This window comes from Canis lupus, chromosome X (assembly GCF_011100685.1).
Source record: "Canis lupus familiaris isolate Mischka breed German Shepherd chromosome X, alternate assembly UU_Cfam_GSD_1.0, whole genome shotgun sequence".
In the NCBI taxonomy this organism is placed as follows: Eukaryota; Metazoa; Chordata; class Mammalia; order Carnivora; family Canidae; genus Canis; species Canis lupus.
In genome coordinates this window covers 97,092,751-97,114,645 of record NC_049260.1, presented here as the reverse complement: position 1 = coordinate 97,114,645, position 21,895 = coordinate 97,092,751, and the positions used below count along the sequence as shown (strand labels likewise).

Sequence of the window (21,895 nt, the reverse complement as noted above, 5' to 3'; positions counted from 1 at the left end):
CAAACATTCATCACATTGCACAGAGACCATGTCTATTGTTTTTAGAGTTTTTTTTTTCCCCCCTTAAACCCTGAACTTTAAATTGCTTTAAAAATTAAATGTGGCTAATTAGTGTTTATAATATTTTCTTAATTAAACACAATTAGAAGTCTAGGCTGTGTTTTATATGACACACAGCATTGCCAAAAGATAGCCCACACCCAGTTCATTTTCTGTGACAAGCAGTTTGTAAATGATTACGACTCATGCCACATTTGTCAACCTATGTGTATTCTGATGTCAAGATACCTTAGAGATATAAATGACTACTTATCTCTAAGCATAGTGGATGTCACCCATGTGTTAGTCACACTTACTCATGAGTAAATGCTTTAAGGTGACACTGCATCAAAGGAAGTTATAGTGAGCCTAGAGGTTGATTCAGAAGTGTGTGCCTTGATGGTAGTGTTTTTATAAATTCAGCATGATTGAAGAATCAGAAGGCCTGCTTAATCAAATAATATGATTTGTACCACTCCTAAGGAATAAGAATTTAGTAAACTATGTTAAATGTAAAATGATAATGAATGGAGTATAGTCATTTTCTGAATATTCAGAAGGCATTTCCAGTGTATGCTGTTCTTCAGGGTCATCATTAAAATTATTTTTTATGGTACAGGCAGAAGCCCCAATCGATAGAGTTTTCTTGCTGACAGAATGCCAGAGCACAGAGCATTGACTGCAATTCACATGCTTTGTTGAAGACAAAGGCTCAGAGTCATTTACTGTGGGCATTTTTAACCTTAAATTTTTAAAAAGATTTTATTTATATATTTGAGAGAGAATGAGAGTGAGCATGAGCAGGGCAAAAGGGAGAGGGAGAAACAGATTCCTCACTGAGTGGGGAGCCTGATTTGGGGCTCAATTCCAGGATCCTGGGATCATGACCTGAGCTGAAGGCAGATGCTTAACTGACTGAGCCACCCATGTGCCCCAATCTTAAATTCTTGAAACAAACACCAAATGAGACTCAGTGAAAAAAAAAAAGTAGAAATACCAATTCTCTTTAGTAACTTGAGGCCAGTAGCTTTTCTAGGACTTGTACAACTTTGGCCGAGGAGGGAAATAGACCTAGATTTGTATCACTGAATCCTCTGAATCCTATTAGAAGAATTTTTTATATAAGCACATGGATACTACAATTTATAGGAAGTCCCAAATCTTATCTTACTCAAACAGTGTTCATTCATATGTTGAAGCAACCAATGTTATAACATGGAGTCCCTCTGAGGCTGTGAAGGGGAAGAAATTTATCATTATTAATTTCTATCTAGGGATGAGCTCAATTCTTCTCACTTAATATTAAATCTACAGAAGGCATTCCATGAGGATTTAGGCTAGTCCTGTCTCTGCCCTGAGGCTCAAACAATCAGGTCCTGCTAGAATTCAGCCCCATAAAGTCATTGCTGAGTTACTTTGACTTAGGAAGCACAAAGGAAAATATTCTCCCATCACAAAATTATCTTTCTCAGTGGTCTACTCTGGGGCCTAAATATCAAAATTAGAAATTAATACCTTTAGTCACAGATATGGAATTTCCAAATGGCCTCTGTAAATTTTAACTTCTTCTGGGAGGGATAACTTATTTAGTCTGATTAGTCATTAATCACTTTGAATAAGTCGTTGACAGGTAGACATCTGGCAAAGACATGAAAGAACAGGATATATAGACATATCAAGTAACCTTTGATGAAGGAGAGGAAAGAGGCATAGATTTGGAGTAGGGATGAAGGGAAAGTGTATATGAGGGACTTTTATTCAGGCTGGAAGCAGCAAACAGCCACTGAAATTCTGAAGAAGTGAGTGGAAGGGATTTCCTCTGTGTGTGTGTGTGTGTGTGTGTGTGTGTGTGTGTGTGCAAGTGCACATTGACATGAATAAGAGGAAGGGAAGGCAGTGATTTTAGAGAAAAACTTTACCTGCTAATTGTAATCTATGGGAATTGGTAAGTAATTATTGAAGCACATTGTTATTTGTTAATTTTCATTATTGGAAATCCCTTCCTTTTCTTGATGTGACTTTGTCTCTGTCATATCTTCATATCACTCTTGCATATACTGTCCCTTTGTCAAGATTTCCTGCCTTTTTAAGTAATCTGATTCAGTGAGGGCCTATTGTGGTTGCTCCTGTTTTTGCTGGTGACTTTCCAAACCAGATCTATTTATTCATGATTCATGGAATGAGATGTGTCCATATGTGTGTGTATTTCAGGCAGTGTGTTAGGCATTGTATTTGCTTCTGAGATACACAGGATTCAGTAAGCTACTAAACCTCTCTAAGCCTCTTTTCACACCTTTGATAGGAAAGATAAGATGATGATACTAATGACAACAGTGATGGCAGTCAACAATGAGGAGGTGAGTGCTTATTGTGTGCCCCACACAAGAATAGGAGCTTCACATATATTATTTTAAAATAATATGTGATACTCTTTGTGTCATACTAGAATGTGTTCATTGTAAGAAAACATAAGACAATAAAAAGAAAACAATGAATGTTTACCTTTATTACCATCATATAATAATCAACCTAAGAATCCTCCCATCTAACCATTGCTGATACCTTGATGATGTATATATTTTCAAACTTGTTGCTACAAAATACATCCAGCATAGTTTTCGTTAATTCTCACATCAACTTTGGAAGGTAGATATTGTTATTTCAATTTTATAGATGAGCAAACATGAAATTAAATGAATGGAAAAGCTGGTTATAGAACTCAGGTCTGTCTGACTCAAAGTCTTGCTTCAATATACTGCTTCTCATTCTTCTGTAATAAAGGTATTTTAGGATGTATGTGCCTCTCTTTGGCCAGCCAAACTTCTGCACTTAAAATGAACTCCAAAATATTTTATTTCTTCCCTTTTATAAACCACCTTCCCAGTAAGCAGTCAGCTGCATGTAAGACAAGGTTTACCAAATGAGAAGGATTGACCATAACAGTTGGAGGACCAAGTTATCCAAAATGACAGTAAGATTTCTGGATAAGACCCCTGTCTCATCTAGGGAATGCCTCCATTTAAACATAAGGTCTTCTTTATAAATTGGTATTTTCCCTGAGAGTTTCTATTGAAGTGGTAACAAAGATTCTTGTAGCAGATAAAGTAAAAATTTCTTGTTCTTAAAAATCTACAGAGATGTCTTCTTCAAACACCCTGTGGTGCCCTGCTCTGCTCTCTAGCATATCTCTTCCCTGGTAGAGAAGAGATAGATTCACTTGCATTAAGGATTAGATCCTTTGCACTAAACTAAGGTGTATTTGGGGGTTTTACAACCCCCTAGCCACAAAGATACTATTCTATTATAAGAACACTTAGCCCTGGTTTTATTGTGCTTTGCTTTGTTGTGCTTTGTAGATATTGTGGAGGAGTTGTGTTTATTTGTTGTTGTTTACAGATTTAAGGTTTGTGGCAACCCTTTGTCAAGCCGGTCTTTCAGGTGCCATTTTTCTAATAGCATTTGCTCACGTGTCTTTGTGTCACATTTTGGTAATTCTCACAATATTTTGAACTTTTTCATTATTAATGTATTTGTTTTGATGATCTGTGATCAGCAATTGTGACTTGCTGAAAGCTCAGATGTTGATTAGCATTTTTTAGCAATATTCTTAATAAAAATATGTACATAATGCTGTTGACATAATGTTATTGCACATTTAATAGACTCCAGGATTGTGTCAGCATAACTTTTATATGTTCTGGGAAACCAAAAAATTCATTTGAATCACTTTACTGTGTTATTTGCTTTATTGTGGGGGGTCTGGAACTGAGCCCTCAACATCTGCAAAGTACACCTGTACTTTAAGTATACTTAGTTATTTCCTAGATTAACCTTGATTTTCTTTGTGGGGGGGGGGGCTGTTTTTACTCTCTGAGATTATAAATCCTTAATCTCTAACCCAGAGATGAATCTGAGACTCAATTGTATCCCCACTTTCCCTGAACTGATGGGAAATCCAGATGATAATCTAGAGTTCTTCTCTATAGCGGATGATCTGCATTGTTTGTACCCACAAATGGGTCAAGCATATTGCATTCAGTGTTCCATCAAGTCATGCCAAGTCCGTGCTCTCATGGGTTTAGATTTCAAAAGAAAGGGCTAGGAGGTTGTGCATTTCCTGGCATGGGGTATACCTCTTAGTGAAATGAAAGACACTTTGCAGACCAAAAGCTGGCATGAAACATACCTTTGATTTCATCAGCAAGCATGCCATATGTCACAAAATTCTCCTGCTTCCTCCCTGTTATTTCATCTGAGTGCCTCTTTCCTGCACATGGCTCTCTGTTGCAGTTAAGTAAAATGGATAGTACAGTTAATTGATGTAACTAACTTGAATTCAATGGGCTTAAGTTAGTTATTTGCTAAATTAATAGTATTCTGAGTTGGATACTGTTTATGGGAGGCAACATGTTATAGTGAAAAGAGCACCAGAGTAGGAGTCATGAAACCGGAGTTCTCATCTAAGGTTTGCTCCTGCCTTGCCGGGTTTTGTGAATATTTGAGACTCTGTTTTCTTATCTGAAATGAGAGTAATAATGTCTTCCTGGTGTGCTACTTCAGAGGGGTGTAAGTATATAAATTGTAATATTGTATATGAAATTTAGAAGTTTGAAAATGTCTAAAATGCTTTGCTATGTGTGAGGTACTTTTAATATGTAACTTCTAATGAATGGCCAAATAGCTATACATCTGTATGAGCATAGATAGGAGGAGCAAAAAAGGAAAGTAAAAATTTCAGGTTCTTCACATGAGACTTGTCATTCCTATTTTTCTGATGGAAAAGTAATACATTCTCAATGTAGAGAGTAGGGAAAATATAATAAGGAAATAAAAGTTATTCATAATCACAGAACACAGAGATAATTGCCATTAGTTATCTTGACATATTTCCTTTCAGTTTTTCAATTTTTTTCAAATAATTGGTAATAAACCTCTATGATGAGTACTGTTTTTTCTTATTAAAAATCAATGGAAGTTAATTATAGAGAATTTAATAGAAAGTTAAAGTTCTATGTAATCACCCCCTCTTCCCATGAAATTTGTTTTAACAACATTTCATCATTTATTTCAGTTTTGTATCTTATTTTTTTATTTAACATTATATTCTAGTATTTTCACAAATGATTAAATTCTCCAAAGCTATTTTAACTTTTTATTATCTAAAATTTTAAACATAAACTGAAGTAGGTAGCATAATTGAATGAACCCAACATGTAGCTATCACATAACTTCAATGATTTTCTTTTTAAAAAAGATTATTTATGTATTTATTTATTTGAGAGGGAGAGCAGAGAGGAAGAGAGAGAGAGAGAGAGAGAGCAGACACATGGGGAGGGGAGGGGCAGAGGGAGAGACAGAAGCCAATTCCTCACTGAGCAGGGAGCCCAAGGTGAGGTTCAACTCCAGCAGCTTAACTGACTAAGCCACCCAGGAACCCTAATTTTCAATCTTCTAGATGAATCTAGACCCCAACCAATTCCTTCTCTTATCTCCCTAGATTTTTTTGAAGTCCAAGATATCCTATAATTTCATCCATAAAGCTTCAGTATTTGACTATAAGATATGAAGACTCTAATTTAACTGTAATATCCTATTACACCTTAAAAAACAATAAATCTTTAGTATCATTAGATATGCTGTACATTTCCAAATTTCCCAGACTATCTCATAAACGTATGTGTAGTTTTTTGTTTGTTCAGATGAGAGTCCTATTAAGAGCTACACATTACAGGGGTGCCTGTGTGGCTCAGTCAGTTAAGTGTCTGATTCTTGATTTTGGCTCACGTCATGATCTCAGGGTTGTGGGATCAAGCCCCACATCGAGCCCCACACTGAGCCCCTGTTAGGCTCCATGCTCAGTTTGGAGTCTGCTTGAGATTCTCTTTCCCTCTCCCTCTGCTCCTCCTTAAGCTCTTGCTCTCTCTCTCTCAAATAAATAGATCTTTTTCACAAAAGAAGTACACGATTTATAGCTAAATCTCTTAAGTCTCTTTTAATCCCTATATTTCCGTTTTTGTTTTTTCTCTTTCAGTTCATTTATTGAAGAAATTGGGTAATTTTTCCTATAGAGTTTCTCATACTCTTGATTTCACTGCTTGTATCCCTGTTGAGTTATTTGATGTTTCTCTGTCTCCAGTATTTTTTATAAACTGGATATTAGATCTAGAATAATCTAATTAATTCAGGATATATATGTGTTTTTTTTTAATTCTGAGAAGTCACATTAAAAAAGAAAAAAGGAACAAGTGAAATTAACTTTGTTAATATATTTTACTTAACTCAGTATATCCAAATATTATAATATGAATATATAGTCAATATAAAATTATTAATGAGACCTTTTAGATTGTTTTTCTTGTATTAAGTCTTTGAAGTATTAAGCAAAACCCCCACAAAATCCCTAATGTATAGCATTTCTATATAGTTCTACCACTATAAGATCAGTAGTGGGCAGGATTTCTGGCTATAGCCTAGTGAGGATCTATAAACCTACTTCCTAAAAAACAACTATTAACCATAAAACTTGACAAGTTGACAAAAACAGCCCTATAAGCACCCTGGAAATCAACCAACGGCCTATCCAAGAAGGACTTATACTTGAATAAATTATTGGACTTTGGGTAACAAAAGTGTCAATCTCTGGTATTTTTTGTCCTGGGGTCTGCTTATGGTCCACCATCTCCTCTCCTTGACACACACACAGAGATTGGTCAGTGCCCATGGTGGGCCAGGCTGTAAGAATTGTAGCTGTACTACCATGGTTGAAGATGTTTCACTTGATGTGGACAGGTGCATGACTCCCACGTCCAGTGACAGTGTTTGTAGAAGTGACAGTTTTGGTGGGATTTGGCCTGTGGGGAGGGCCAATAGTTCTGCTAATGTGAGTAGTGAAAAGTATATTCCTGTCTGAGACTATGCACATGTGCATCAGAGAGTGAAGCTTTGAGAATATTAATGCTAGCCACACTTGTACAGAAGAGATGCAAAAAGGCCCAGTGGAAAATAAAAGTTGTGGCAAACTTGAAAATGTGTGAACTTTAAATGTACTCCCTTTACCACACACAGATCCATTGCAGAAGATAAAAAAACTTAGACTTGAGACGGTTAAGCGCAACCTCTATGCAATCATTGACCACAAAGCTACAGGGATACAGAGTTCTCCCTTAGGGAAACAGGCTTTAAAAAAGGATATAACAAAAATATGACCAAACAAATCAGTAGGCACACATCATTGGCAACATGTTTCACAGATTTAGCCCAGGTAGTTTACTGAATAAAGAAAGAAAAAAAATGAGCAACAATTACTTTCAGGGGAAAAAATCAGAATCCAGAGTTGCTACAATATATTACCTATCCCAAATGTCCAGTTTTCAACAAAAAGTTATGAGATATGCAAAAATAAGAGCGCATGACCTGTACTCTCAGTTAAAAAAATCAGTCATGTAAACTATCTTTGAGTGTGTCCAGATGTTGAAATTAGCAGGTGCATCTTCAAAGCAGCCATTGTAAATATATTCAAAGAAGTAAAGGAAAGCCTAAATAAAGACTTCATGGAAAGTATGACCAAAATGAACAAGTGATTTTTGAGAAAGAAGTAGAAATTATAAAAAGAACCACATGGAAATTTTATGATTGAAAAGTACAATAATAGAAATGACAAATTCAGTAGATGGACTCAATAGCAGATTCAGAATGGCAAAACAAATGATCAGTTAACTGTATAAAACAAATGATCAGTTAACTGTATAAACTGTCCAATCTGAAGAACAGATAGAAACCAGATAAAAGTATAATGAACAGAGATATGTGAGGCAACATCAAGAATACAAGCAAACACACAATGTGAATCCCAGTAGGAGAGGTGAAAAAGCAAGGAGTAGAACATTCTTTAAAAAAAAAAAAACAACTCACAAATTTAACACATGTCGAAAGGATTATATTCAGAAATAAACTGGATGTAAAATACTAATACATGCTAAAGAATGAATGAACAAGAGCCAGATGCAAAATACAACATGGTTTCATTTACAGAAAATGTCCGGAATAGGCGAATGTAGAGACAGAAAGTGTATTAGTAGTTGCCAGGGGCTGGACAGAGGTCGAATTGGCAGTGACTGGTTCAAGGATGTGGCAGTACTTTAAGGGTGATGGAAATGTTTAAAACTGGATGATGGTGATAGTTTCACAACTCTCTAAGTGTACCCCACATCATTGAACAGTAGATAACCTAGCATTGATACATTTACAGTTGGAAAAGTCAGTAATTAATAATTACAACTATGTAGTTGTTATGTATTATTGGACTCATCTGCCAGCACTCTTAAAAAGGAAGGGCAGTTAGTTAGCCTTTATTATGCAGAAGGAAAAGAGGTTAACTCATTTATCCAGTGGCATATAGTTAATGACACAAGATGGGCCGGAACTCAGACTTCCTGACTCCCAAGTTCAGTGCCTTTCTTACTACATTATGCCAAACCGACTCTCTGGTGGCAACCCAATTGTAATTACATTGTATTACTCCCTGTAGGTAAGTATGGAAATTTAGATATCAGAAGAGGGAATCACAAAGGTGAAAATTGCGTTTTAATCTGTGCTCTGTTCTTGTTATTTGTCGGTAAGGGGGCTGAGGAAGTCTAGTTAAATTTCTTGCTTGTCCCGATCACACATGACCCAGCAATACCAAGTCAATTCTAGCTCTCTCTTCTGGAGTGTCTAGTAAATGCCAAATGTGTTAGGCAGCGGACTTGTGTTGCACACTAACACTTTATAAGTAAAAGGACTAGAATCTGTGACCCTAAAAAAAAAAAAAAAAAAAAAGAATCTGTGACCCTTGTAGAGCAAAGAGATTAAGAGTATAGACTCAAGCTGGAGTTTTTGGTTTTGACTTCTAGCTCTGCTAGCTGTGTGATCTGAGCAAAATTAGTTACCCTTTTTCTGCCTGTTTCTTTTTCTGCAAAATAAGGAAAACATATCCTGTTATGAAATTTTTGAGAATTAAAAGGAATCATGGATATAAAATGCTTTAAAAAGTGTCTCTATCTTTTTTCTAGTCCTTTTACTCTGATAATCATCATCATCATCATCATCATCATCATTATTTAAGCAAGTTGACAACTTAAACTTCTAGGGCATTTCCTCTGATACTTTTATTTATTTATTTTTATTTTTATATAAGAAATAGTGAAAGAGATTATAAGGGAAAGGAGGGGAATTGAGTGGGAAAAATTAGAGAGGGAGACAAACCATGAGAGACTCCTAACTCTGGGAAATGAACAAAGGGTTGTGGAAGGGGAGGTGGGTGGAGAGTTGGGGTAACTGGGTGATGGGCACTGAGGGGGGCACTTGATGGGATGAGCACTGGGTGTTGTACTATCTTTTGGCAAATCGAGCTTCAATAAAAACAAATGAAAAAAAATTTAAAAAAATATATATTTTTAAAGATTTTATTTATTTGTCAGCGAGAGTGAGGGAAAGCACAAGCCAGGGGAGCAGCAGGCAGAGGAGTGGCAGACTCCCCTCTGAGCAAGGAGCCTGACGTAGGACTCAATCCCAGAACTCCAGGATCATGACCTGAACTGAAGGCAGCCACTTAACCAACTGAGCCACCCAGACATCCTTGGTACTTGTTTTTTGAAACTGCCAATCATATTATTTTCATGGGCTACCATAACGTCCCTGTGAGATTCATAGGATTAATGATATTAGGTGTTTTCCCACTTTATAGTAAGAAAATGGTGTCATACTACTGTCATAAAGCTGGGTTTAGAAGCTATATTTCAAGGCTCCTTCTAATATCACCTGCTGTCCTTGGCGTCCTGTACCCTTATCCACAGTTTCACTTTCTGCAGTTTCAGTTACCCATGGTGAACCAAGGTTTGGAAGCAGATGATCCTCCTGACATCTCTCAGAAGGTCAATAGTAGCTTAACACTGTCACAAGGCCTAGGTCATTCGCTTTACTTCATCTCATCTTGTAGGCATTTTATCATCTTACATCTTTATAGAAAGGGTGAGTACTCTACAATAAGATATTTTGAGAGAGAGACCACATTCCCAAAACTTTTATTATAATATATTATTATAATTGTTCTACTTTATTATTAGTTATTGTTGTTAGTGTCTCACTGTGTCTAACTTAGACTTTAAATTAAACTCTATCATAGGTTTATATGCAGAGGAAAAAAGTTTGTATAGGGTTTAGTATGATCCCTGGTTTCAGGCATCCATGTGGGATCTTGAAACATACGCTCTGGCAGATAAGGTGGTACTAATGTAGTTAGCATTTTGTTAGAGGAACAGAATACTTGGTGCAAACCCCCACAATCATTATTACCCCCTGCATTCACCTCTATAATTAAATTACTAAAGGGTCTATATCTTTGTAGCATATGTAATGTTAATTTGATTAGCTCCACTTCTATCTAATATTTAACATAATTGAAAGGTTCAAGTTAGTAAGCAGTGAAAATGCTTCTGCTTCCAATTGTTAAACATGAAACGAGAGAGTTATGGAAAATGTACAAGTTTCACTGAACTAATGCGGAATATGGATGTTAATAGAGAGCTACGATTAATAATTGCTATCTGCAAGCTATGGAGGAAAGTGATATCGCTGGTTGTTCAATACCATATTTAAGCCTATTACTTCTCAGGATACTGTATTAAATTTGATGCTACATTTTAGATAAGTATGTTAATGCTAAAATTACCACAAAACTTACAAAATCCCAATGGATTTCATTGTAAGGAAAATGAATTGAATATGATTGTTTACTTGGTAAAATCAGCTATTGTTCTTCTCTAAAGAGTAAAAAAAAAGCTTTTATACATTGAGTTACCTTCAATTTTCTTGAAGATTGTTCCCATATTAAGTGTTTAGCTGATTTACATAATCCACCACAAAGGATATTGAAAAGTTATAAGCGAAAGATAATTTGAAATTACTTTAGGAAGCTGTTGGAGTTCCACAAGAGATGGTGTGGTGGAGGTAGATGTTACTGCAATTCAGACGTAGATAGAGATGTGCTTAGTAGTAATACAATTAAAAAAGAAATCTCTGCCTTAATTGAAAATAGCTGCTAGAGATTATGGGCCCTCATTTGGCCTGCGCTAAGCTGTTGCCATTTATCTATTGCAATACCCAACGGGGGCACCTGAGTGGCTCAGTCTTTTAAGCATCTCTTGACTTCAGCTCAGTTTATGATCTCAGGGTTGTGAGACCAAGTCCTGATCTGTGCTGATCACAGGCTCTGTGCTGGGCATGGAGTCTAATTAAAATTCTCTCTCTCCTCCTCCTCATTCCTCCCCCACCCCCAAACAAAAGCCAAAACAAAACAAAATAACCCAAAATACTCAGCTGATCTTCAAAATCACGGTATGTATAGCTCTACTCCCCCAGACCTTTTTCCACACTCATGTGTGTTTATGTGTGTGTGGTGTATTGGAAAGGTATGGAATCCAGATTCCATAAGCAGAATAGAGAATACTAAGTGAGAGAAAATATTGCAAATAATTGATCTAGGGTTCTGGATGTTGATTTTTCTTTTAAAAATATTTTCCAGGTTAGAGTGTCTTTGCAGAATCTGGTGACAGCACCAATTTTTCCATTCCTAATTCTCTCTCTCCACTTGTCTCAAGTGATCTAGCATCAGTGTCCATAAAAATGTCCAAAAATAATGAGAAAAAATAAAGATACAAGCAGCCAGAAAAAACAGCATCTATGGAAAGAGATGTGAGATTAATTAATCATCACTCTTTAGTTATGGAATTAAGAGGCTTCCATTTTTCTCTTTCAAAATGGCCTAATGAGCCTGCCTGCCAAGGCACCGTGAGGACATCCACTGCAGCTGTTCTCACAACTGAGTCAAATCAGTTTTGGAGGAATATTTTTCTAGGAGGGACCTTTCAACCTTCCATTGTAGGATTTTAAAAATGCTAATAGAACAGTTAGCTTAAACAAGCACATGTGAACCAATGCAGTAAACAGAATTTCATTTGAACTCTTGAATGTTATCTTTTTGATATAATAGGATATGTATGTAGCACAAAAGCAGTCTACTTTGAAAGTTATCATTTCCTGGATAAAGAAGCCCTGTATGCAGTACAGAAAATTCAGCCTAGGGATCCCTGGGTGGTGCAGCGGTTTAGCGCCTGCCTTTGGCCCAGGGCGTGATCCTGGAGACCCGGGATCGAATCCCACGTCAGGCTCCCGGTGCATGGGGCCTGCTTCTCCCTCTGCCTATGTCTCTGCCTCTCTCTCTCTCTCTCACTGTGTGCCTATCATAAATAAAAAAATAAATAAATAAGAAAATTCAGCCTATCTCCTGAAAAATGATGATTTAATTCTCTTTTTATTTACTAATGATATTATTTACTTATTTATTTTTTATTTACTATTTACTAATGAGTCTGTCCATGAGACAGACACCAAAATAACTGGCCAATTCCATGACAAAATGAAACTACTGCTTTAGACTTTATGTACCTATCTGGGTTCTCATCACACACAAATTGATGGGTTTTTAATATATATATATGTATATATAATATATAGATATTAGAATTTAGTCAAACTATAGTGATTTTGTGAATAACCAAATGAAGTCAGTCAAACAGCTGCTGAGTGATTAGATATTAAATTGTTTTCAGAAAACCTCTTGGTTTACCAAGTTTATTGTATTTTTCTGAAACAACTGCTTTATGTCCAGCCAGTGATCATGCTTTCCTTTTAGTATAAAGTTCAGTCATCTAAAAAGGACCAAAAAGAGGAGCAAACAGCAAACTATGAAAGATAGTTTTAGCATATGTTATGGATAAAGGGTTAATTTATTTGTTATATGCTACTAATATAATTATATATATATAAAAAAAAACAGATTCAGGTCCCCAGTCGATAAATGCACAAAAGCATAAGTAGTTCACAAGACAGGAAATAGACCTAGCAAACGCATGCAAAAAAAAAAAAAAAATTACTCAGCCTCACTAATAATCCAGGAAATTCAAACTACAAGAAGATACCTTTAATTTACTTATTTCAAATAGACATTAAAAAATAATACTCAAGGTTGGCAAGGGTACAATGAGAGGAGAGGGTTCCCACACATTGCTAATGGCAGTGTAAATCATTACAATCCCCCAAAGCCACAAATATGTTCAAACCTTTTGGCTTATTAATTCAGCTTCTTGGAATTTACCCTAAGGAAATAATAAAAAATATTGAAGATGTGCATGTTATCTTCAAATGACTCCAGTTAGAATACTTATAAATAGGGAGAGAAAATGTAAATACCCAACAATAGGGGAATGAGTATGCAAATTATGGTACATCCACTCTACACTGCTAATAAAAATGATGGTTACAGAAATTTTGTAGAAAAATGCAGAAATATTAGACTGAAGAAAGCAACATGAAAAAATGTATTTGCATATTATGACTGGAAGGGAATGGACCAGAATGACAGCAGTCACTCTTAGAAGCTGGTAGGATAAATGAGGCAGATTTCTCTCTCAGTGTTAGAAAGATTCAAGTGATTATCCTGCTTTTACAGCTTTGTTTCTTCCCCGCAACAATTCACTATTTAAGCATTTCCTTAAGAAAAAACAAAGAAAAGTAGGAAAGGAATCAGCCAAAACTTCACATTCCATTTAAGGGCTTCCTAATCCAGGGTTTCCTTTTCTTTTCTTTTTATTTAATTGAAATGTAGCTGACAATACAGTATTATGTTAGTTTCAGGTGTACAATATAGTGATTCAAGATTTATATACATATGCAGTGTTTACCATGTTAAATCTAGTTACCATTTACCATCTGTCACCATACAAAGTTATTACAATATTATTGACTATATCCCCTATGCTGTACTTTATATTACCATGACATATTTATTTTCTAACTGGAAGTTTGTATCTCTTAATCCCTTTTACTTATTTTGTCTATCCTCCCACCCCCTTTCCCTCTGGCAACTACCAGTTCTCTGTATTTGTGAGTCTGTTCCTGTTTTATTTTGTCCAGTCTTCTCTTTCGTTTTATAGATACCACTTATAAATGAAATCATGGTATTTGTCCTTTTTGTCTGACTTATTTCAATTAGTATAATACCCTCTATCTAGTTCCATCCATGTTGTCATGAATGACAAGATTTTATTCTTTGTATGGCTAAGTAATATCCCCCACCACGTGTGTGTGTGTTTGTGTGTGTGTGTGTGTGTGTGTGTGTGTGTGTGTACACCACATCTCTATTCATTCATCTATTGATGACTTAGGTTGCTTCCATGTCTTCGCCATTGTAGATAATGCTGCAATAAACAGTGGAACATATATATTTTTGAATTAGTGTTTTTGTTTTCTTTGGGTAAGTACTCAGAAGCAGGATTGCTGGATCATATTGTATTTCTGTTTTTAATTTTTTGAGGAACCACCTTACTGTTTTCTACAGTGGCTGTACCAATTTACATTCTCCCCAACAATGCATGTGCTCCCCTTTCTCCACATCCTCACCAACCTCTGTTACTAGTCTAGTGTTTTGTGAATAAGTTAATCTGCATTAATGAAAAAGGTCATTATTGAAGAGAAATTAATAATAATCCCAGGGAGTACTATCCCCCTTTGCTAGCTATTCTGTTAGGTACTAGGTGGCCTCATTTCCTCTGTCTGCCGTGTTCTGAAGAAGCCTGTTCTCCTTGAGCAATGTCCAATGTACTGTTTATTTTTTTCTGGAGTAGAGTATGTCTTTTGGTGAAGGCTCCAACCCATAAATAGTTGCTATGAGTAGGACAGTCTTGTTTTCCATTTTGAGAGGTTGTATACATGATTAATAATAAGAAATGGAAAGGAAATAACAGGATAGAGGAATAGGGAGGGAGGTTATCCCCAGTGCATAAATATATATACATATCAATGGATTCGAAAGTAATATTTTAGTTAAACTACCCCATAATAGATAGGAATGTGTGTGAAGGGTTGGGAAGAGGGAGAGGAAAGGAACAGAAGAGAGAGGGATGGGGGACTGATAAATAATGTAGACTTTGAATAAGCCTACCATTTTTCTACCTTTTTAAACTTTTTATTTAAAATTCTAGTTAGTTAGCATAGAGTATGATATTAGTTTTGGGTATACTATATAATGATTCAACAATTCCATACGTCACTCAGTGCTCATCACAACAAATGCATTCTTTAATCCCCATGCCTATTTCTCCCATTTCCCCACCCATCCTCCTCTGGTAACCATCAGTTTGTTCTCTATACCTAAGAATCTGTTTCTTGGGGCTCCTGGGTGGCTCAGTCAGTTAAGTGTCTGCCTTTGGCTCAAGTCATGATCTCAGGGTTCTGGGGTCAGGCACCCTGCTCAGCAGGGAGTCTGCTTCTCCCTCTCCCTCTGCCCTTCTCCCTGCTCCTTCTCTTTCTCTCTCTCTCTCTCTCAAATAAATAAATAAAATCTTTAAAAAAGAATCTTTCTTAAAAAAAAATTTTAAAAAATAAAAAAGAATCTTTCTTGATTTGCCTCTCCCTCTCTTCCTTTGCTCATTTGTTTTGTTTTTTTAGATTCTATATAGGAATGAGATCATATATGGACTTTGTCTTTCTCTGACTGATTTCACTTAGCATAAACCTACCATTTTTTGACCAATCGAAGCTTCCCTTCAGTTTCATAGACAATCATGAGATTTTAGAGCTAGAAGAGCTCTTTGAGAAAATGTAATCTCCTTATTACATTTAGAAAAACTAGAGGCCTTAAGAGAGAGGAGGTGATATACCTTAGGCCACCGTGCCAAGTGTCTTCTGAATGACAATGTGGAATAGTGATTATGAGTGTGGCCTTTGGAGCAGATTGTATGAAGTGAAATATTGGCTCTACCATTTACTAGCTATGTGACCTTGGTCTAGTCACTTAACTGCTCTGTTCTTTGATTTTCTTTATCTATAAAATGTACCCACTTCATCAGATGCATTATGAGTTAAAGGAGTTAATGTGTGAAAAGCACTTAGAACAGTATCTAGTGGCCTTGCATGAGACCTACCACCTGAGTTAGCTGCTACTTGCTGTTATGGTGCTTATTCTGCTATTCTAAGGCCAGTGATTTTCATATACCAAGTTGTCTATAGCTTTATGGTGACTGAAGAAATCAACATATACCTCCATGGGTCTTTTCCAAAGTCACCTTGGAGGTTATCTTAGTAGAAAGCAAAAAGTGGAACACACAAAGGGAAACCATAGGTGGTGACATTTGAATTTATACTATGTGAAATATCTGAATATATCTTCTACAGTAGAGAAGATAATTGATTTTGTTTTTCACTGTTTCACAATACATGCAGCATGTATTTTACCTACACAGTTCCTTTTTTAACATTTATCATTATCAAAATAACAGAGAAATAAGAGAAACTGCTGTGAATAGTATTATATGTACATTTGGTTTTTCTGTGAGTTGACAGGGAGATCGCCATGTCTAAATAACATTTGCTTATCACTGGACCTCCAGGATGCCATGTTGGGCACTGAATGAAGAAGTCAGTAAAGCAAATTATGAGCCTGTCCTTTACCGCAGAGTATTTGTAACAGCATCTTTTCAGAATTATTGTGTTTTTAAACTTTGTTAGCTTTAAAGTATTAATCTTTCTCTTAATGTTTTCCTATTCTTTTTTAATTTTCAAAAAAATGAACCATTTGTGAGTGAAGCCAAGCTCTGCCTTACAGGACTTTGGTAAATATCACAATTATATATTTTCATAGTTCTAGGCACACAGAGTTGTGTACTTCCATATCATGTGCCTAAAGAGAGGTGGAATGTATTTTCTGCTGTGTCCACTGACACAAATATTAAGTCAAGAAGTTGTGGTTGAGGGTCAGGGAGCAGGGAAGGATTATTTTCTCTTGGTTTATACCAATTTGTGGTTTAAAGTAAAATTGCTTCCAAGAACCCTCAATAACCTTGAATAGATGTGACATTACTGGTTGATTCATAGCTATGAATAGCTGTGATTAGAACTTCAAGAATGGTTCAAAATGGCTATAGGAATATTCCTTTCTCCCCTCTCTCTCTTTTTACCTCCCTCCCCCCAGAAGTTTTCATGTTACAAGTAAACATACTGAGGGAAAAGAGAATATCTGCATTTCCATACATAAAAATAAGAGTGATTTTAACATCATAAATCATAGTTGCCAGAACACAACATTAGGCATTAGAAGTGAGATGTTTTTCATTTTTAAATTTAACTTGTTAGGTTTGAATGGTGTTAAGATAAGTGTAAATTCATAACCAACTGAGATTTAAGAAGGAATGCTATTTTGACCGTACCTCTGCTATGTTAATCCCAATCATAGTGAACCAAACTTGATTAAAAGGGCAAGTGAGAAATGAGAGAGAAAATAAAATGTGTTTTTCTATATTATAACAGAAAACATTTTACTAAATTATTTTTAATTATAAGGCCCTTGATTGATATTTTTGCATCATCAATGTCCTTATGTGGAAAATAGCTCTCCACCCCTACTTGGTAAACTTTCATTCTTTAATGAACAAAACCTGTATATGTTGGCTGAAATGAAATTAGGTGATATTTATTGATGCCTCCTTTTCTGGGTGGAAGTCTAGTTCTCTATTGCAAAGATGCATTTCTGGAAGTCTACTGTTGATATGTTTCTCACCTTGCACTATTTGTAGCAGTCAGGGTCTAAAATCCAGCCAACTGTCCACCTAATGAGGCACATCCAATGGGAACCTAAGGAGAAAGAGATTAAAATTGGCCTTATCACATAATGCTGAATGTAATTTCAGTGGTTGTGATGATGGTGTTGTGATAAACAAATAAGCTGAATCAAATACAGGCTTTCCCAATATCCTCATCCTTGGTGCTTAAACATTACTTTGTCTTTCTTTATGAGGCCTTTCATTCTGTTTGGTAGTAGAGTTGTTTATCACTTGCATTAGACTGTAAATTCCTTGGAGACTATGGCCTATTCATTTCCACATTCTCTGTAGCCCCTCTTGTGAATGCTGGGCAACAATATATTCAACTCATTCAGCAACTATTGATCACAAGTCTACTACATGCCTGACATTGTGCTTGTTTGGGGGATATAACAATGAACAGAAAAGATAAAAATACTTCATGGAGCTTAAATTTTAGTGGAGAGAGACAGATGACAGGGAGTAAACAAATAAGCAAAATATATAGTATGTCATTTGGTATTAAGTGCTACAAAAGACAGGAAGGAGGATGAGAAGTGACCTTTTTTTGGTGGTTTACAATGGGAGGTTGCCAAAGTCCTGAGGTGGAAACATACCTGTGAGTTTTAGAAACCGTGAAAAGGCTGGTGCACCTAAAGTGCATGAGATGGGTGGAAATATTGGGGGATGAGATTAGAGAGGTTAGGGTAGGGAGAGGTGAACCTCGTAGGGGCCTTGTGGTCATTGTAAGGATTTTGGCTTTTATTTTGAAGGAAATGAGACACTATTGCTGTTTCCGAGCAAAGGAGAGACATGACATGACTTAGATTTTAAAAGCCTCATTGGGCTGTAGTGTGGGGAATGTGCTATAAAGAGAGCAGTGGCAGAAGCAACATGACAGACTATTCCAATGATCCAGGTGAGAGATGATGGCTTGAACCAATGAAGTGGGAGTGGGGAAGTGGAGAAGTGTCACTGGATTCTGGATATATTTCAAAGGTAGCATCAACAGAATTTACTGGTGGGTTACATGTGGGATGTGAAAGACAGGAATTGATGTGTGTGGCCTGAGCAAATGGAAGAATGAAACCACCATTTACCAAAATGGGGAAGACTGTGAGAGGAGCAGGTTGGAAGTTGTGAGAATCAAAAAAAAAAAAAAAAAAAAAAAAAAAGGAAGTTGTGAGAATCAGGACATCAGTTTTGAACATATTAAGTTTGAGATACCTTTTAGATATCCAGGTAGAGTTATTCAGTGGGCAGGTGGATATTCACATCTGTGACTCAAGGAAGAGATTATGCTGGAGCTATAAATTGGAGAGTGACTAGACAATATGTTTCATGAGATGGCATGAGATTAGATTGTTGCCAAATCATCGGTGTATATTCACTTACAATACTTGACTTGCTTTCTCTCCAAGTATGCTCATCTCTGATATTAAGTCATACCAAACTGGCTGTCTCTATAGACCATTTATGGGATTTGTATTAGGTGTTAAATAGTTTCTCCTATGTTTGTGCCTAGAGTAGTGCTAAGTGATATGGGGGCTGTAAAGAAGCCTAAGACTCAGATTCTGCCTTTAAGGACCTTAACATTCAGTTAGGGAAGTAATGCTTCGATTCATGAAACTTTGTTCATAGCACAAAGGATTAGGTACCATTGAATACATATCAGTCAATCCATAAGCTTTATTGAGTGATTTCTCTATTTTGTACATTTACTCTATATACACTAGGAATTCCAAAAAGTGAGATACTGCACATGATTTAGATGCACTATCTAAATATCGATAGATTCCTTTGAAAATACACATGACAAAGAGCTTAAGAAAAATAAAGGGATCCATTTCACTGCAAAATAAAATCATGAAGTTATTTGGGTTCAAACTAGAGTTTTCAAGATTGTACAGAAGGACCAAGTTGCAAAGCTGCAGCATTTGATGAAAATAATGATAAAATAATGTAAGGAGTGAAAACAAGTACACTTCTACCAGGCTTTAAGCTTTTCAGAGGAGTTTGACATCTCAAATGGCATTTGATGTTCTCAAACCTCTCTCTGCTAAGTAAGGCAGATGATGCCTCTACTTGCCCTAAGAGCCTTAGTGACTTCTAGCTCAGCATTCTGTCGGGGGGAGGGAGGGTTCTTACAGCGATTTATCATGAAGTTTTAAAATTTCTATTTCTAAACCCGATTTCAATCCTGCTGTTCATATACCAGGGTACTCACCAGAAGTGGTGTTTACATCCTCTCACTACAATGAAGATCAAAAATTGACCGCCACCTAACTCATTAAAAATTCTCTGCAAGCCTGAGGCTCAAAAGCCACAGTATGGACACAGAGCTCAGTCCCCCTCAAGGACACTTTATTTCATGAACCTCCCTCCCTCAGAATTCTGCCCTTCTTCAAAACTCCTTTCTTAACTGCAACATGAAACCAGAGGCAAGACTGTTTTTTTCTGAATGCAGTCCTCTTACCAGTTTTCATTTCAAATGTGGGATGTGCTAGGTTAGTCTTTGTACTCCTGGCCACTTGCAAATCTTAGAATGTTTTTTAATCCAGCCACTGCCATTATCATTAAGAACACGCAGGCACCTTAGAAAACGTTTATTTGCATTCCAGTGCAAATAGTTTTGAAGACTGCCTCTCTTCTACATCGAGTATTTTCTGATGCTTCAAACTCCAGTTTAATCCTAAATGCTTGCCGATGTGTGCATGTAACACAGAGTGTTATTATCACCCCAGGCTAGCTTCATGTCATCTAGTTTGTCTTTTGCTTCACTCCTTTGATAGTATTATCAGAACCAATTGTGAATCTGCCAGATGCATTTTCTTTCCAAAGGACAAATCTAAGAAGGCTTGTGTTTTTCCCTCTCTTCCAGGACCACTTACATTAAAGGAGTTCCTCTTCCTTCATTTCATGAAATTGAGCTTGTTTAATCAGACATGGAGCAAACAGACTGCAAACCCTACCAGCCTCTCTCAAAAGTCAAGCATGAAATGGATCTAGCTTATACCAGTTCTTCTGATGAAAGTGAGGATGGCCACAAACCCAGACAGTCCTACAACTCCAGGGAAACTCTGCATGAGTATAACCAGGAGCTAAGGATGAATTACAACAGTCAGAGTAGGAAGAGGAAAGAAGTGGAGAAATCTACTCAAGGTATGTTTTCACTGGTTTTTTAGAACTAATATTCTTTCTCAGGAGGGAATGCTTGTGTGCGTAAACTTATGTTTCAAAAACAAATTTGCTGATGTTAACTGGTTAATAATGCACACTGCTTACATACGCTTAGTGAATCTGTGAATCTGTTCATATGCCAGTCCAAGCTGAGGTTGTAGGTTACATGTGCTTTTTACGGATTATGCATGAATTTAGATGCAACAATCCTCTTATCAGAGCATTCAAAATTTGTCTAATCCTACAAATAGCCATTTACAGACTGAAGGATAAATAATTTATAGTAAGATGAAAAGTAAACAGCTAAGTGCTTTTCAAGCCATTGCCTATATGGGACGAAAGTCTCAAATAAATATTTGGCTTCTAAAAGAGCTTTAGAAAGGTTAGTGGGGACCACCAAACAAAAGTCCAGAAAGTCTGTCATCAGAATGTGGACACTTTGTGCAACACAATCATAAGGGAAAGTGAGAATTTATTTGAACCCTTCCTACCATGGTCATAACGTAGAGCAGATCTTTTGGACAGCCTTGGATTGATAAGACAGTTATTAATAAATAGAAAATACATAGAAATATGATTGCCTTATTTCTTTTTAATAGGTAGTTAAGCAGTGGTGTATACTCTTTTTTAACTACACAGAAGAAGAGACACTGACTAGTACAGGTTAATATATTTTTTAAAGAATATGTCAATGCTGAAATGAAAAAAAAATAGATTTGATTATCTAGATCAGTGGTTCTCAACTTACAGACCCCAAAACAGCAGCAGCAGCATCACCCATAGGACTTGCTAGCGATGCAAATTCTCAGGCTCTGGCCCAGACCTATTAGAAACCCTGAGGTGGGACCCAGCAATCTGTGGTTTAACAAGCCCTCCAGTGAATTCTGATGCCAACTCAAGTTTGAGGACCACTGCTCCACCCTTTGAAATCTCTTTTACTCAGAGAGCTGCAAAAATCACATCTAATTGGGTGACTTCCAAATATTTATCATCAGCTCTATCAT

The 21,895-nt window shown here is 36.4% G+C and overlaps 1 protein-coding gene across 1 annotated transcript in view; it reads left to right on the top strand.

The window, feature by feature from the left end:
• TENM1 (teneurin transmembrane protein 1) overlaps positions 1-21,895 on the top strand; it is a 790,607-nt gene that overhangs the window by 205,952 nt on the left and 562,760 nt on the right. The window contains exon 3 of the mRNA XM_038588255.1: positions 20,593-20,873. Within this exon, the coding sequence (XP_038444183.1) occupies positions 20,657-20,873 (217 nt within the window). The 5' untranslated portion in view covers positions 20,593-20,656. The remainder of the gene's footprint in view (positions 1-20,592; positions 20,874-21,895) is intronic.